General features: G+C 37.8%; 1 protein-coding gene across 1 annotated transcript in view; it reads left to right on the top strand.

Moving 5' to 3' along the window:
* The first annotated feature begins 1,141 nt into the window (after window positions 1–1,141).
* The window catches only part of Vegfc (vascular endothelial growth factor C), a 115,456-nt gene continuing 97,626 nt past the window's right edge, over window positions 1,142–18,971 (top strand). Inside the window, exon 1 of the mRNA XM_008847154.3 lies at window positions 1,142–1,860. Coding sequence (XP_008845376.1) covers window positions 1,714–1,860 — 147 coding nt within the window. The 5' untranslated portion in view covers window positions 1,142–1,713. The remainder of the gene's footprint in view (window positions 1,861–18,971) is intronic.

The following is an 18,971-nucleotide window of genomic DNA, read 5'->3' as shown; positions in this document are numbered from 1 at the left end:
TTGAAGAGCTTATATGTGGAAGTTGATTAGGTTTACTGTGTAAAATGTCAAAGTCAAAAGCAATGCATAGATAGAGAAACATCAGCAATGTTGGTCTTCAGTAACAGCAAAAGAGAGCTACACTGTGGAGGGGTGGCTGTTGGCTGCTTTGGGAGGTACCTAAGTGGTTAAGTAAAGGATGGATAGGGAGAATCCCAGATCTTAGGATTTGACTCACATGAAGTCTCTTCTCCATCCATGAACTTGCACTGACATAGCTTCAGCGGAAACAATGTTGCCCCTATGCTTGTGGTCAAAACTCCCTAACTAGATTTTCTGCAACCTGTTCACCTGTCCCAAGGAGGAAAGCAGTTGATGCCACTAGTAACAACAAAGTTCCTGGGTACTTTCCCAAAGGAGAATGCCTTAGAGCAGATGTCGCTTTCTAATCATTTGTCCCATTCTCATCTGCTTTCTCTTGTAACTCAATCCAGGTCTTGCAGAAACTGTCCTTGACGTGTTTTTCTCAGATTTGGACCCACCTCTCCATCTGCTTGAAGTTTAAATTTGCATACAGGTCATTAGCATCTATCTCAATAGGGTGCCCAGCAATCTGAGAAGCCCAGTAGTTCTTGCTTTATCAAAAGAAGAGAAAGGGGAGTGGGGAGCAGAGGGAGAGGGAGGCATTCCTTATTCCAAGGCCTCTGGGGTCTCTGCCACAATGATGATTTTCTCTTGTAATTTTTAGAACATACAGGCTGTTTCCAAACTTCGCAGGGCTCTGAGGACAAGGGGTTCTTAGAGTAGGACATGATCCCAAGGGGCCAGAAGCACACAGTACCCACTCTACCAACTTTCCTCCCTCTCTCCAAGTGCCACTTTGGCTCTGTTGCCACTGAAACTGGTCTTGGGGATGAAGTTCCAGTTCCCAGACTGAACTTGCACCACTCCCAGCAGGTTATGGGAGGGATGGAGAGAGAAGGGGGACGCGCGAGGAGGGAGGTGGGGCAGGAGGGAAGCGGGGCGCAGAAGGGAGCGAGCTTCCGAGGGAAAGTGAGAGGGGAGGGCAGGCCGGGCTCAGCACGCTCCCTCCCTCGGCGGCTTTCTCTCACATAAGCGCAGGCAGAGGGCGCATCAGTCATGCCCTGCCCCTGCGCCCGCCGCCGCCGCCGCCGCCACCACCACCTCTCGCCCCGCGTGCAGGAGGCTCGATCGCCGCGGAGCTCGCGGGCCTCGCCGCCGCCAGGCGCCCCGCCGCCCTCCTCCCGCCCCCGGCTCCGCCGCCACCGCCTTTCCCGCGGCTCCCGAGGCCCAGCTCTTTCACTTTGGGCAAGGGGAGGGAGGAGGGGGACGAGGGTTCGGCTGGCTCCGCCGGACGAGTTGAACATTGCGGGGTGTCTGGGCTTTACCCCCCTTCTTTGCAAAACACCAAAACAAAAACGCGATCTGCTGGGCCGCCCTCCCGCGCCCTGGCTTCACCTCGCGGGCTGCCACCGAGGGGAGCTCGGATGTCCGGTTTCCTGTGAGCCTCCTACCTGACACCCGTCGGCTCTCCCCGGCGAGAGCAGCTTGCAAAAGTCGGGAGCCGCTGAGCCGCGGATCCGCTCCCGCCGCCCTCGGCTCGCCTAGGGTGGTCCCCGGAGGAAGCCGCGGGACAGGGACCAGCAGGGGACCTGAGCCTCGCGCCCAGCTGCCCCGCCCGCGGACTGCCTCCCCACTCCCGGTCCTTCCACCATGCACTTGCTGGGTTTCTTGTCTCTGGCGTGTTCTCTGCTCGCCGCTGCGCTGATCCCGGGTCCGCGCGACGCGCCCACCGCCGCCGCCAACTTCGAGTCGGGACTGGGCTTCTCGGACTCCGAGCTAGACGGGGGCGAGGTCAAGGTAGGTGCCGGTGCGCCGGGCTGGGTTGCCATCCGCGGCGGATCTGCCCCGTGGGCTCGACTTTTCTGGATTGTATGGAGAACCTGCAGAAGAGGCTGTGCGCTTATTTACTTAACCTTTGGATCCAAAGTTACAGCTCTGTGCAAGCTTCCTTAGCGGAAAGTTGGAAAGTTTCTCTCTCTCTCTCTCTCTCTCTCTCTCTCTCTCTCTCTCTCTCTCTCTCTCTCTCTCCCCCCCCCCCCCCGCTTTCTCTCTTTCTGAAGCTACAGGAGGGAAGGGCCCAGAGACGTGTCTAGTAGGTCGAGGAAACCTCTTTCAGAGTGGCCTCTGTTGGTGCCAAGGGGAGCTTGCCCCTTTGCCCTGGGGGCGCTGCTCTGGAAAGAATTTCATTCTGGTTGGAAATGCTCCTTTCTCCCCCTGGCTGGTCCATGGAGTGTTCAGAGCCGAGCTCCAGGCTCTGTGCGCTGTTTTAGAAAAAGTGCAAGGGAATGTAGTAACTAGGTTTGAGGGTTTAAGATTTCAGAGTTAACTTGAAGTCGGTCACATTTTAGATGTAGCTGGCGGTTGGAGTATTGTAGATCAAATAACTTAGCGAAACTTTTTTCAACTTTATCAGTGCTGTGATTATAAACTCTAGTTATGAGGTACTAAAAAATTAAAGTGACTTTTTTATTTTATTTAGTTTTAAAATAAAGAATTATTTACCTAAAATACTAAATTATTTTGAAGGAATTTTGATTCTCAAAAGGAGTTATCTGTCTTGTTAATGTCTACTCACGGGGACTTTGTAAAGAATACATTTATAATATTTGCTTTAAGAGTATAGACTTGATAAAGTTGAACTTCTGAAAAAGTTTTATGTTAGTCGCTCTGTGAAGCACATCACCCCAGTTCTTATACCACCCTTGATTGAAACTTGAATGCAGTGGTTTAATGCAGCTGACTGCAAGTGGGGGAGGGTTAGGAGCTTGTTACTCTCAACTTTCAATTGACTTTATTGATGGAAATATACTCAACACGTAGAAATCAAATTACTTCCTCAGGTATAGTCTAAGACATACTTTAAGACTAATGAGATTATCTTTGTGCAGAACTTAAGGAAAAATATCAGAATTTATAGTTCAGTAGAGGGATCAAAGAAACAAAAGTGAATAAAAATGATACACATTAAGCTGCTTTATGAGAATTGTAATTTCTTTCACAAATACATTGCTTTAATTAGTGATGACAATATCCCGACTTTAAATGACACAAAAATATGGTATTGGGCCACTAAAACTTCCTGTAATTTGAGCCTCTGAATTTTGCACATACCTAGCCTCTTCTGTTTCTGCAAAGTCAAACTAATTTAAGACTGGCTTAGTCAAGGGATACCTCCATAGCCTCTGATAACTACCTTTGCTTTACAGTAGGAAAGAGTGAAGCCTTAAGTAAAAACAGAAGCATTTCCTGATAAGCCAATGGCTTATTATACGAGTCAGTCACCACTGGGTCAGTCTTGAATGACTGTACCCGAGAGAGAGAGAGAGAGAGAGAGAGAGAGAGAGAGAGAGAGAGAGAGAAAACACTGGTGTTCCATATAGGTAGAGAATTACAGGTTTTTAAAAGATTATTTAATTTAAGTTTTCAAGACTGTTTTCATTGACGATGTAATCAATTTCTCATTTTTTCTGAAAATCAGTACTTTTATCTTGTAGATGCCGCTACATGTTTAACTATCTTTTATATTCTATTTGTTCAAAAAGAATTGGTATTCTATATGTGCTTTTTTTTTTTAACCAGTATGAGGAAACAAGCTGTTTTAAATCATAGACAGTATTTTTTTGCTATACTAAACTGTTCTCTAGTGGGTGAGCAGGACCTTCATAATCTGTGCAATTAATGCCTCCAGTGTAACTGCAATGTACCTGCTATGAAACTTGCACACAACTGACCACAACATTAAAGACTCCATGTCTCTCCTTAGTGGCCTATACAAGGAACTCCTTTAGATTTAGATATTGGAGAACTGGAGAGAAACCAATGGTTATTCTTCTATTAACAACATAAACCCTGAAAAGATATTTCCAAGATAAATAGAAGGTGCTAATTATATATAATATCAATAGGTACAGAGTTTTGGTAATTAATATCTATGTAGAGTTTTAAAATTTACAAATATAAAAAAGTTAATAAACTATGAACCTAGGCTAGAGATTTAATCCTTCACATGGCCTCTAAAGCCATACATAATAGTTGAAGGTGAGTTTAGTAGGTTGTCTTTTCTATATATTGATGGCTAGATGATTTAAATGAAAAGACCTAAAATGTTTTTTGAAGGATGTTAATTCAAGCAAGTAAGTATCAGAAAAATAAGGCATGTAAAAATAAAATTAACATGATATGGTGGACATAAAAAGAAACATTAAAAATTTGACATCAAATTAAAACTACAACCTCAGAAAAAGCAACGGATTATTACTTCTACTTATTTGCCATATGAATTTAGTTAGAGTTTGCTCTGGTGAGTTGGAATTCAGGAATTTGATTTTAAAAGTCATTGGTTTATGCAGAAACTAAATGAAAAGGAAGATATTTCACATATAAAGTGTAGTTATGAAACTTAAAAATACAATTTTTTTTATTCTTTGAGAATTTTATGCATGTATACAATGTATTTTGATCATATCCATCCTCTATTTTCCCCCTTAATCTCCTTTAAGGTCCCCTAAGTCTCCATTTTAATTTCATGACCTCTTCTTTTATTCTTAAAGTAATGTGCTGCACTAAGTTCTTATGTATTGTAATTTATAATAGACCAGATTTTCTTGATCTATTTTATATTATTCTTAGTGTTTTATTTTGTTATTTATGGTTTCAGTGTAATCAGTGGTGGTTTTCTTCATGGTATCATATGTGTGCCAACTGCATCAGAATTCCTTAGAGGTCTTTGTCTCTCTTTTCTATCCTGAGACCAAGCAAATCTAAGGGTGTTGGTCTAGGAATATCCCAAGTCATTTTTATATACAATAAAAGCATTAGACGGTGTGTACTAATGATTGACTTTATTGGTTTTGAGTTTACAAAGTAACCTATCAGACAGGAGTCATTTTGAAAGACATGCCATTTTCATTTTTTTCAAGGAGTTTTCCATTCAGGTTGTGAAAAGTAATAGCTTATGAACAAAATTCTTAGGGAATTTATTATCTATTATTAGGGAATTGGTATTAAAACACTGTGTACCTTCTGAAGCCGGGGAAGAGACTCATCAATATGTTCTTGGACCTGGAAGCCTTGATCTGAGAGCAGAACTTCCACTGGAACTTGGATCCACATTTTCAGCAGATGAATTCATCAAAACCAGAACCTCTTGGGTAGGATGGAAAGATCAAAAGGGAAACAGAATAGTTCAGAGTTGAGGAGTTTTATAGGTAACAGTGAATTCTCATAAATACAATGACTGTGTCACCAGCCAGTTTAAAGAGTTTTAACTTAATACTGTGGGTTGTAGAGGAAGAATTATTTATGATCTAAGCAAATAGCAAGCAGATTATTGAAATCAATCATAGGATTGGATTGAGGTCAGAAAGACTTTTACTCGGGGGTCTAGTTAAGAAGAAAAAGAAATAGGTTAGATGGAAACTGATGCACAGCCCCAGCAGAGGATTGTCAGTGGAAATAGATGAAGGAGATGTTAGAAAGGAAGGACCTATCAATCTGGTGACTAATCTGGGAGTTGAGGGAATGTGAGAAATTAACCCTGGACTCAGTATAGGGCAAGATTGTTTTCACTTCTATGACTAGGTATTTCATAGAAGATGAGTAGTGGATGGTGACTGTATTTTTCCATAAATCACTTAAGATTTTCCTAGGAAGATTTAGGTAGATTTAGGAAGTTTTTTTGCTTGCTTCTAATTCTGGGCTCTTGAACTGCCCTGTTCATATCTTAGTTATAAAGTAGAAATTTGACTCAACTCTATCAGGGCGTTTGGGTACACGGGAGCTGGAGTTAGGAGAATGAGGGCTTCCCGCAACTCCAGTTTGCTTAGCAGCTTCAGGCTCATATCTGAGTACCAATCATTATTCTGAATATTTAGAATAAGGATCAACAACAATGATTTGGACGATCCACATAGGTTCTGCATCTTATAACCCGATACCATTGCACTTTTCACTTCATCTCCACTACAGTTTCATTAATGGCAATGAACCTAAAGGACAAATGACTTAATCAAGAAAAAGAAGAGTCCTTCGTGTGTGGAACTGAGGTATTGGAGGAAGTGGTGTATATATTTGTTCTTATAGGTGTGCAGGTACAGGTGCCTGTGTGTACCCATTCCTAAATTTGGGGGGACGACAGTCTCACGTTGAACCTGGAGTTCATACTCATCGATTTTGCTAGGCAGGCAGCCCAGTGAACTCCATGGATCTGCCTGTTTCCATGTCATGTACCCGTCCCTTGGGTTACAGGTGGACTCTGCCATGACTGGTATTTTATGTGGGTGTTGAGGATCAAACTGAGGTCCTCATGCTTGTGCAACAAGGACTTCATGAACTGAATCATCTCCCCAGCCCCCAAAATAGATTTTTTTTTTTGCTGTTGTTGTTTGCTTTTTTTTTTTCTTTTATAAAACTGTAAAGATTTTGCATATTAGGAAAATGCAGTAATGGTTTGTTTATTTAGGTTTATGAAAGACCCTTTCAGAGTTTCTATACTTTCCTCTTCCATGGGAGCAGTGTGCAGAAAGGCAGAGAGAAACATATTACTCTGCCACAAGAGCCAACAAGCTACGTTTATTTATGAAATGAGCAAGAACTTTCTTCCCACCTTTACCCATCCCCTTTGACTAAAAATGGTCCACAAATGCCCTAATCTTTAATTTTTATTCATTTATTTGTTCATTTGAAAAACGGTTCATGTAGGCCAGGCTGGCCTGGAATTCTATGCATCCCAGGATGACTGTGTATTCTCTCACTGAACAGCCTTTTTCTGCCTCCTGAGTGATAGGAGTGCAATCATTTGCTACCATTCTTGGTGTGTAAATGCCTGGACTTACATAAAATATTGAAAGAACAACTGCTTAACAGGGCCCTAGCAAGAATCCCTGACAGTTCCTACATAGATTTTTCTGAAGTATGTAGTGTAACTTCAGTCAAAGATGGTGACTAAATCTATGCCAAATTATCCTTCACTACTCCAAGAATTCAGGAAGAGTAAATGCTGGGTGGCAAGAGGCTCATGCCTCCCCCAACCTCTGGGCATGTATCTTATTGCCTTTCACCACTTGAATTACTCATTGGCAGACATGCATTCTAGAGATACTATTCATTTATTTATAAGTTCATTTTTACGTAAATTGTGAATTAAGGTATCACTGAGTTTTCAAGTTACAAAAATGAGTGCAGCAAAAAACATTGAACAGCAAGGGATGCTATCAAGTTTGATTTATAGCGTAATTCTAATATTTGCCATAAATACAGTAGGTTTTTAACTGTTTCTTCTTCAATGTAAATGTTCAGGTGGTTCTTATTTTTGATTTATTATTTCTTTAAGAGTTTGTAGTTTAGAAAGAAGAATTGTGTTAAACTAGTTTGATTTATTGGGCATTCATGAGAGTACGCATCTTTTAAAATATTTTTATTAAGGTTTTATACATTTTATACAACAGCTCTTAATAAAATTAAGACCCCCCCATCCATGCCTACATATCCCACCTCCCCCCACCAGGCCTTATGTATTTTTCCATACATGTTAAGTCCCATCCGGTCAAGCATTTTACCCTAATGTATCTTTAAAAAGGTTTTTTGTGTATTTATTTTTATTTTCTTAAGTGTATGAGTGTTTTTCCTACATGTATGTAAGTACATCCATGTATGCAGTGCCCGTGGATGCCAAAGGAGGGAATCGTATACCCTGGAACTGTAGTTATAGACTGTTACTAGCCACCATGTGGGTACTGGGAACTGTACCTGGATCCTCTGCAAGAGTAGCCAGTGTAAAGGCTGAGCCATCTTTCAAGCCCCTGGTAGTATGTATCTTAAAATACTCTTTTCTGATTAATTATAACTGGTTCCTTATATTAACAGTGGCTAGTAAGCACCAGGATTATGTATTACAAGGTGTCCAAGATTCTTTCTGAAACTTTAAATACTTAAAATTCATTTTCATAAATTATTTTGTAGTATGACTCTAGTATGCACTGACATAGTTATTTGTAATTATTTATTGGAATCTAATGTTTAGTTGTCTCAAATATTATTGGAGAAGTGGGAATATATTTTACTAGCTATCACATAGATCCTGATTTTTGAGGAGAAGTTGTGAGTATTAAATACACTGGGTTTCCTGAGAAGTTCTGGAATCTGAAATTTATACAGTTCTAATGATGTAGAGGAAGATAATAGATTCTAGAGGTGTTCCCTTCTAAAGTCTCTACTCAGTTGCTGTACTGCCTCAGGAACCTTCTAGAGGAAGCAGGGAAAGGGATGGAGGACTCCAAGAGGGAGGCAGTACATAAAGTACGTTAACACACTGCTTTGCACATTCATACCAAGATCATATCCTTCCTCATTCAAATTTTCATATTTAGATCTTCCTGAATTCAGGGGAATTTTTGATAAATTCCCATTAGTGGTAGCTTCACTTCTAAGAAGTATTTTACCATCCAGTAAGTCATACATAAAATATGGAGCAATTCTTTCTGTAACAGCCTTATTATAATTTTTGAGAGACACTACATCAACTTATTAAAATGCCACAAGTGAATTTGACTGTAAATGCAGAAAACTCTTAAGAGGTTGATGTGAGACTTCATGATTTACACTAATGGTTGGGTAGACTTTGAGGGTTGTGTGCATAGAACTGGGAGAAGTGGGGGTGGTATGAGATAAATGTGAAATGTGGACAAAAGGGGACTATCTTGGTTATTGAAAAGTTACAGCAAAGTATAGAAATAAGAATGTTCTTGGGGTTGGGAGCAATGGGGGGTGGCCTCTAATAGAATTAAAAGCTTTAAGGAAAAGAAAGGGGAAAATATGAGAAGACAGAATTTGGGTTGAATTCAAAAGGAGCCACCAGAGTTCAACATGGTGTGCAAAACATGAGGTTTTAAGCTTAATTTGTGCAAAGGAAACTCAGTGGAAACTGGACAACACTTCTCAGAGGCAATTTGAACAAGAGGGTTATTTAAAGTGTCTGACACTGGTTGCCTTTCTCATTTTATAAACCCCATAGGTACAATTTGAACTCACCTGAATGCTTCTGATTTCTGATGCAATGTTGGTGACCAAAATGCAATGTATGTACTTACTATTCCTTGTGTGCATGTATAAAATATATTAATAACAAACAACTGTGCTATATAGTTTGCATTCCTAAGAAAACAAGCAGTTCAAGTACTGCTCATGCCTAGATTTCATCGTTCTCCCTCTCCATCTCCTTCCCCCTCTCTTTTCTTCTTCTCTTCTTCGCTCCATAATAATTCTTTAAATTGGCAACTATGTGCTCTCTATGCTTTCTTGCTTGGATAAGTATTTTCAGATAACTCATTGAAGTAAATTTCTAAAGAAAAATAAAATTATGCGGGATTAGATTTTCCACATGTATTGTATGTCATCTAGCAATTAAAAACAAAAGTGAGAGAAAGAAACATTCCGGAAGGGTTTTAGAAATTCCTTTTTTAAGAAAAACCTGTTAGAGGGGCTGGAGAAATGTCTCAGCAATTAAAATAACTGGCTTCTCTTCAGAGGACCTGGGTTTAGTTCTCAGAAGCAGCTAACAACTATCTGTAAGGCCAGTTCCAAGGGATCTACAGTCTTTCTGGCTTCCTTGGGCATTGCATGCATGGGGTGCACTTACATACATGCAAACTGAACACTCATATGTATAAATTAAAAATAAAATAGATTTAAATTTTTAAAAAAACCTGTTTAAGTATTCCTGCTAAATTTAATATCTGAAACGAGAGTGAACTAAATAAATATATAGTAGGTGATATCATAAAACGATTTTGAAAGTAGAGAAATGTATTCAAACTGAAAAGACTCTTAGTAGAAAATGATCATATTGAAAGAGGAAATGTTCAGATGTTCAACTTTGTACAAATACAACATGGAAACATTTAAATGGTGGAGTTTTTGCTGTGTAGGGTTGCTACTTTTTTTGTTTGTACATGTTGAGAGGATTTGAAGATTTTCAAGTTGTTCAGAAAGATGGAGTTTGTGTCTTCCACAGTGGTCAAGATTTTCATTAGACATTATTTTGGTATTTATTTTACAATAAATTTTGGTTTCCAAATGAACATTTTCCTTTCATGTAATAATAATGATTGTGGTCTTAAGTGGTAGGGGCTGAATCAAAGTTTGCTTTGCTGCTGGATGCAGCACCTCTGGCCCTGGCTTTACATTTCCAAGGACAGTATTTAGAACTCATCATTGACATTCCCCCTCTTTTAGTTTATGTAGCGTCCAGTAATAAAACTGTTAGAGATTTAGAGCATGGAGAAGAGTCTGGAAAACTTCCTGTATTCCTATGCTGGCTACCCACATTCACACCCTACCAGTACCTCTTACCCACTGTATGACAGCACAAGTTAGTTTCTTTACCAGTAAAATAAACTGTCTCACTATGTCATAAGGTTATATTGAGCATTAAAGAGAATAGGTAGATTGATGGATTAGGATTATGGTTGGCATATACTTAGCATTCTATAATATAATAGTTAGGGTGTATGCGTAGGAAAGAATTATAGCATACAATATTTCCTAGGCAGATGAAATAACTGATTTTTTATCTCTTTCAGAAACCAATTTATCACATGTATTTTAAGTTTATCAACAATTCTAACTTCTAAAACATAATAAGAGGCTGTATATAATGGAGTGTTTAATCATTCAGAATACCAGAGTTACACATGTACTGCTTGTAACATACATGAGGGCCTGTATTTGTGCCTGACCATAGAGCACCAGATCAAGAAACCTACATAATAGAGTATGCATCACCTAAAGTGCTTCTTATTTAGATTTATTAGGTAAAAGTACTTTGCTTAATGCAGGAATTATATAATGCCGTATAATTTGGTATGAACTCATCCGGTATACACTCAAAGATTAAACACTTTGAAATTTAATATGTGTACTAATGAAATCTGTCCACTGATGAGTGTGAGACAGGGAGGAAACAGACAAGTCTAAGGCCAGTGTGGTCTGCTTGGCGAGACCCTGTCTTAGGGACAATAACAAAAATTCCAAAAATGTTCATTAGCAAAATATGTTAATATTGGTATTTCAGAGTGTAAACATCTCAACAAAAATTAATTTTTTTCATTTATATATATACATATATATGTTGCAAATCTAAAATAAGACCATTGCATAGTATCTGAAATATTAAAATGCATTTTCTTTGAAGAAAATATAAAGAAAATGTATTTTCACTGAAAAAGTATAAAGAATATCAAGAAAATATAACTTGATGGTAGAAAGTTATGTTCAAAAGTTACAAATCTGTAAATTTGTTTAGAAATGTGTGATTATATTTCTCCTTTGGGCGTCTTCCTGAATTACAACTAGCATGGTGTTTGACCTCCCTCTCTGTTGTCATTGAAATTAATTATGTAATAAGTACTTCTGAGGGGAAGTCTGGTTTGCTTGGATACTCTAAATGCCTCAAAAGACTTAGCTGTTTTTGTTTGATGGTTCTGTTTGGTCAATACAATGAACTGCATGACTGTCATGTGTCTGATAGTGCATGGCACTGGGCACTGAGTCTTGTGAATAGCCAGGAAGAAGGAATTAAAAGAAGGGCATGCACAGTCTTCACCTCCTAAAGAGTAGACAACAAATGTTTTGCCAAGTATCATTTGAAAAGTATCACATTTTTAGGAACTCAGTACAGAAGATCATTGAAGTATTTTAGGAACTTCTAACCAGATATATTTCTAAAAAACTTTTTTTTCCTCACTTAATCTGTAACACAGAAGACACTTTAAAATATGTGAGTGAATACAGCATACACACATAATAATGCATTATCCTATGTACATGTACATACTGGATGATCTTTGTAAAAATAATTTTGTATTTTAATTTCAAGATTAGAATTCCTTTTTTAAGAATTTCTTATCAGGATATAAATAAATATTTATGTGGAAATTATATAGCATTCAGTTACAATTTTTATATAAAATATTTTTCTTCACAGTCATTTTCACTCACCTACTAATTTTTGAATGACAATATACTTTTATTTATTGCTACTTTTTAATTTGGAAAGAAGCAGGATTAAAATAACATCGCTCATTTAATATTCTCTTCCATATTAAGGAAATTGTGAAATTTAGTATTACAGAAAGTTGAGGGTCTAGTAATGCTAGAAAAAATGAAAACATTGTGAAAACAAAAACCAAACCAAACCAAACCAAACCAAACCAAATTGTGTATGAGTGGGTGTCATGTAGAGAGAAACAGCACATTTCAATCCCAGGAACTGACAGAGAAGGTGAGAAGCTGATTCCTTTCTCTCTCCTCAAACACGTAGTGTGAAAATGATTAGATCTTTTTCTGAAATGGCAAGCATCATTACCTTACTCAGAAAGATGTATTGGTAGCAGCCTGGTCTACATCTCACCAAGAATAGTTCCTTTGTACATTTCTTTCTTTGTACTCAAATCAGGTCAGTCCTGAACTCCAAAGTTCTTCCCAGCCAAAACAGAGTAGATAAAAATGACAAATTAAAGCCGATTGAAACTTTAAAGAAAATGTCTTGAGTGACCACACAGCTGCCTTGTATCCCATGATTGAATTCCTATAATCTGTAAAATGCATTACTGTTTCCACTCACTCTGAAAGTTCCTTGGAAGTAGCCAGTTAGTATCAAATACCAGATGTGTGTCTGTTGTAAACCGCTATGGTTTATTTTACTACAGTATCATTGCCTAAATGGAATACTTCTAATTCTTTCTCTTTGTGTCTGTTGTGTGTATTTAGTTAGTTTAGTCTTTTAAAGTCCTCTTCCAAGTTTATGTTTTGAAAAATAGAACACTTACTTAGATTCATGCTTGCTTATGGGTCATGACATTAATGACATCCCCAAAAAACAAACTAATCCTTTTGTCTCAAAGCCAAATTCTAGTTTTGAGATGATAGTGATTCACTCTTTGCTCTCTTCAAGTCTTCTGATCTTCTTTTAATTTTGGTGTTTGTCCATGCCAAACAAGATTTTTAGGCCAAAATTATTCTCAAGACATGATCACACTTAAAACAGGTGAATTTGAAGCTGTTTTAAATACAAATAAGCCAATAATGATATCATAGATATTAATGTAATATTTTTTTGCCCGAATATTGGTTGTAACAACACCTGCTGTGTTAGAGGCCTATTCTGTTTTAGAAAAGTGTGCCATATCTACTTGAGTGGAAGACCATCATGTTACTGAGACATGGTAAAACTTGACAATGAACTAGAGACAAAAATTTTAAATCAGAATGACTTATTGGTTCTGTGGCCATTTGACAGTTTAAGTTATGTAAAAATCTTAAGGTTGGGGGCTGGAGAGATGGCACAGTGGTTAAGAACACAGGTTGCTCTTGCAGAAGATCTGGGTTCAAATACCAGCACGCACATGGCAGCTAACAACTGTCCAGGTCCAGGGAGTCTGACATCCTTTTCTGTCCTCCACGGGCATAGCATGACACGGGTGCACTTACCTACACACAGGCAATACACACATACACATAAATAAAATGTTTAAAAATATTAAAGTTGGAGATGTTTTTGTGACTGTCCCACATCACACTAAAATGACTGAGAATTTGGTCCTCTATGTTTCCCTCCTGCCGTCTCCCACTTGCTTTTTTGCTTCTTTCGCTCTTTCCTTCCATCATTCCTTTCTTTGTTAAAGGGCTGTTTATCAGCCTATGCTGGGTGCTACTTGGAAGTGTTGAAACCTTTAGCAACTGGGGCCTAATGAAAAGAAATTATTTTTGGTCATGCCCTTGAAAGATATATTGAAATGTTTTTCCCTCCAACCCCAACCACCACCCCCATCTTCCACCCCATCTTCCAGGCCTCCATGATTAAGCACTATACACTCCCCACCTTGTGTTATGCTTCATCACAGGCCAGAACAAGAGCCAAGTGATTATGGACTAAAACCTTTAACAACCATGAGTAAAATAAATCTCTGCTCCTATAATTTGAGTATCTGAAATACTTTGGCAGAGTTGGCAGAGAGCTGATCACACGAGGGTGCTTGAAAAAAATCTTTAAGCTTCCTTTTCTTGGTTATGTCCAAAATTCAGTTTTGGCTTTGTATGGCATTTTTATTAAAATTGAGGGTACTCTGGATACTAATTGTTACAGTTAATATCTGTGAATTTTGTGCAAAGTCTGATATACGTCAGCTAATAGCTGTATTACCTGTGGGGTTTGATAGTTCCTCAATCTAGAATTGACAGAGTGTAAGAAAACTGTAACTGAAGCAAATCAGTGTGTTCTAATTTAAATGCAAAAAGTGAAATATCTTATCAACTAAAATCTGCACACACTGAAGTTAAATCTGGGATATTGAAAAGAGCTATGCATTTTACCAATGCACTGTGTATTGCACATAAATATCAAATATTTGTTTAGTGATTGAAACAGATGTAGGTCTTCATAGTCAACTCAGTAAAATTCCAGGCAGGCAATTTCCATTCTTCTGTAATTGAGTTCCATTTAAGGAAACATACATGAAAAACCTTTTGTTCTTCAATAAAAGGCCATCAAGATTTCTTAAACATGGATTTTATTATGAGTGACTATGGATATCATTCCAAATTAATGGTTCACCTGTTTCTTAAACTGCATTTTACCAGAACAACACCGAAGCACTGTTTTCTGTATATATTTATGTTCAGTCTTACAGAAGTTTCTGTCTCTCTGACCCTAAGCTACTATCATTTTAATTAATTTTCCTTAACAACTTTCTGTGTCCTGTGCTTTTCCAATGACTTTAGGTAGTCTTTTCCTACCTAATGCAGTAAGGAAAAATATTCAATAACTCTAGGATTATGGTCCCCTATGAAGCCTAAAAATACTCCTGATTTAGAGCATATTGTGTGACTTTGCAATGGAGCAAAGTGTCCCAATGGACAATGTGCCCTGAGTGTTCAAGATGTAGAAACCATTTAAAATCAAAATATCTGACACATATCACAGAATCTTCTTTGTAATAGTGTTTAGTTTTAATTTCACATGAAAATCTACTATACTATTTTGCAATTAAATATTTTAGGTAGTCTTCAAATCACTTTTAAAAGTGTGTGTGTGTGTGTGTGTGTGTGTGTGTGTGTGTGTGTGTGTGTGCATGTGGCGTGATGCGGTATGGAAGTCAGAGTACAGCTTTCAGGAGTCAGTTCTTGCCTTCCACCTTGCTGAGGCAGGACATTTTACTTGTTTCTATTGTGCAGAATACTCCAGGATTACAGACCTGTGATCTGCAGAATAGTTCTTTTCTCCACCTCTGTTCTCACTGTAGGAGTGCTGGAATTGCAGATGCATGCCACCAAATCAGGCTGTGTGTGTGTGTGTGTGTGTGCCTGCAGGAAATCTAACTGTTCATTGGGCTTTTACTTGCTGCTGGGCCATCTCCCTTGCCCCAAATTACTTTCGCTAGTTATAGACTAGCCATTTCTATCCCTGCTAGGAATTATTCATTGTTTATACTACTTCTTATAATATATATTTTTTTCTTATAAAATACTTTATAGTTTATATTGAGATTTTTCTCTATTTGAATTTAAACTTAAATTTTGGAAAATCAGGCTATTGTATTTCAATTTTTAATTATACATTTTCATTTTGGATTCTTAGATGATACTTTTCTTTGAGGGTGGATTTGATTTTAAAATATTATCATAAATAATGACTTATGACTTTAAATGTTTGCTGTATATATAGTATCCATCAATACAGGTGTATATAACTGTATAATGTATACAGGTAGTATAAAGACTTGTTTTAGATATATCTAGAATTTATGATGACAGAGGGAAACTGTTTCAGGAAATTGAGTTTATCTCTTGTGTATGTAGATCACATGGTGTTTTGGAGCTGAGCTCATGTTTATTCAGCAGTGTGTTTAAGTGTGTTAGAATACTCCTGGGTCATGTTTAGCAGCCAAAACTTGTGCGTGTTTATTTTTTCTGGTATTCAGAAGACAAAGGATAACAGACAATAAAACACTATAAGTCTTTAGCTTGTGAAACAAAACAACATGCTCTCAAAGCTAGATCCTTGAGGTAACAATTTAAAATTATGTAATTTCCATTTAATTCAAAATTTGATTATAATACACCTAGTAGTGCTAACCACAATTGAATTTCTAGTTGGTGGTTGGAGGAAAACTTTTTTTCTTTTTATTTAGAGCATGTTTAGGAACAGTTTTCTCTCAAATATTATTCTTTTCTAGAACAAGTTCTTATTTATTTGTCCTTTGCCTAAATACATATTTTTGTCAAATAACAGTAGAAATTCTTCATAACCCCCAGCCCATTGAGTCATTGAAGCTTACCAGCAATGCTGTCTACCATGAGAATTCTGCACTTGCCACAGCTAAACCATCAGCATATCAAGTTGGATGGTTCCTGTTCTTCAGGGTTTTATCTATTTGTATTTGTTTTATTAAAGTCCATTATATTTGTGACTGTAATTATGAACAAAATAAAATCTTATTTGAAAGATATCAAGCCCTTAGATTTTAAAGCTTATTTTACAGTTTGATTATCAGTTAAAGTAAGCAAGGGACTTTTAAGTACCTATGACTGAAGTGTATACACTTTGAAAACAGCAAGAGTAGCCTTTACGTTTCTGTCACTTTACAACATTTCTTAGTTTGGTTAGCAAGTAGTTTGCTTATTATTTTCTACTGTTTAGAAAATAAAATCTAAGGAAAAAAATTTAATAAGATTCAAAGGTGTGAAGCATTTTACATATTAAGAACTTTCATGTACATATAAATGTGACTCATTTTTATGGGGCATATGGACAGGGACTTAGATTTAAGCAAGTAATAAACCTGATTACATAGGCCATGGAGTATTTGATTTTTTTTAATTCAATGAAATTGAAAAACTTTCCATCCCAGTGTACTAAGTTATAAGTATCAAAGTAAGATATATTTCAACAAGACTGACTGGGTCATCATAAACTAAAACAGTTTTTTAAGGACACACACTTTAATAAATGAAAATATTAACACTAGAATTAAACTTTAGCCTCAATACATCTAAGTTGTTCATTTTGATATACAAAATGCTAAAAGAATAAAAGCAGAGAGCAACCCACCATAACTGGAGTAATAATATCCTATTTTCCATAATTCCTTAGACTTAGCATGATCTTATACTATAATGAAAATTTCTCTTAAATCCAGGCCTATTAGGGGGAGGTGAGGGAGAGAAAAGGGTGATTATTGTACTTCATATTCCTCTGTCCCTATTGCTTTAATCTCCTTGTACAAAATATCTGTGGGAGGTTTTGGCAATAGCTGTGAAATATCTCAGGGCACAAATATGTTGCTTTTTCTCATAGATTTGATCATGTGCTGTGTGCTATGTCATTAGTCTGTTGGTTCTGATTCAATTTGTTTCTATAAGTCAAAGCATTAATTGGAAATTTCATTAGCTGAAACCATATTATTTGAAGTCATGGTATTCAGTATGAAGAAACTAATTCCTAGCTGACTTGTCACCTAGTACTGGTAAGTTATTTCTTGTTACTTCTTGTTTTTAATGTATATTTTGTTGAGTTTTTGTGCATTTCATATAATAGGTCTTAATCAAATTTAGTCCCCCTCCCTCCATCTGTACCCCTCCAATACTCCCACCCCTTGCTGGATTTAATGCATTCTGTCATTTATGTTAAAGCTCATCCAGTCAAGCATTTGTACCCATATGTAGCTCTGTGCAAGTTCATCCACAGGTGTGTAGTCAGCCTATCTAGTGTCACTCCCTTAAAGATCACCTCTCACTAACCCTACATTAATCAGTTGCCCATAGTTACTTGGCTAAGGTTGCACATTTCCCCAGTTCAATTCTAGGTTTTGATCTGGTTCACGGATCTTGTGCATCCTGTCACCACTATTGCAAGTTCACATAAGCAAGTTCCCAGAGGCCTGAAAGCCTCTGTTACCTTATGTTCATGAACCAACCCTGGCTCTTACAATCTTTCTGCCCCCTCATGTATAATGGTACCTGAGCCGTGGGTGGGTGAGGTTTAATATAGCAGTCCTATTCAGGGACACACAACCTGGAGTCTCTTATTCTGCAAAACTTGGCCAGTTGTGACCTTCTTTGTGCATCATACTCTGTTGTATGAGGAAGCTTCACTAATGAGAGTTCATGTGTTATTATTCTCTCTATCTCTTGTTTTTCTATGTTCCAGGAGACGTAGGTGTAGAGGGTTCTACTGTAAATGTGTCACTTAGGGCTGGGCATCTCTCAGACATATATTCTCCGTAGGTGACCAGTTGTGTAACTCTGTAATAGCCTCTATGTGTTGCAAAAAGAAGCTTCTTTGATGACTGGTGTATGATATACTTGTCTGTAAATATAAGGATCCATATTTAGCATACAGTAAGAAATTTTCTTTGTATAGAGAGATGATAAAGATAGGATTTTCTCTAGGATCTATGACCTCTCCAGCCATGTGTATCTGGCTGTATTTACAGTGCCACCCATGAGTTCCCTCCCATTGAGAATTCTTTAAGCCCAATTAGGTGGCTGTTGATTACCCCTTACATAAGAGTGCCACTACTGCATCAATAGAGATAGTTTGCTGTGCCAGTCCTCGTGGTTATTTGGTTTTACAGCTGGCATGAACTGCTTATTGATTTTCTCCCTTAGCAGCTTGCATAGTATCCTCTAGAACTATGAGAACTGGTCTTTAGGGAGGAGGCTTCCAGATTAGTTCTAGCACCATTACCCCAAGTCCCGTGTCCAAAGTATACCTTGTCTTCAGCAGCAGGGTCTTTCTTTCAAATTCTGGGAGGTAATCAAGAGATGTGACAAAAACCTTCCTTATTTTTGGAGTCTCTTGAACTACCTTGAAGTGACCAATACCTTGAAAGGAGGTTTTTCTCTCTGGCCCT

Source organism: Nannospalax galili, unplaced genomic scaffold (genome assembly GCF_000622305.1).
Source record: "Nannospalax galili isolate Female #2095 unplaced genomic scaffold, S.galili_v1.0 scaffold461, whole genome shotgun sequence".
NCBI lineage: Eukaryota > Metazoa > Chordata > Mammalia > Rodentia > Spalacidae > Nannospalax > Nannospalax galili.
This window is presented reverse-complemented; position numbering and strand designations above follow the sequence as displayed.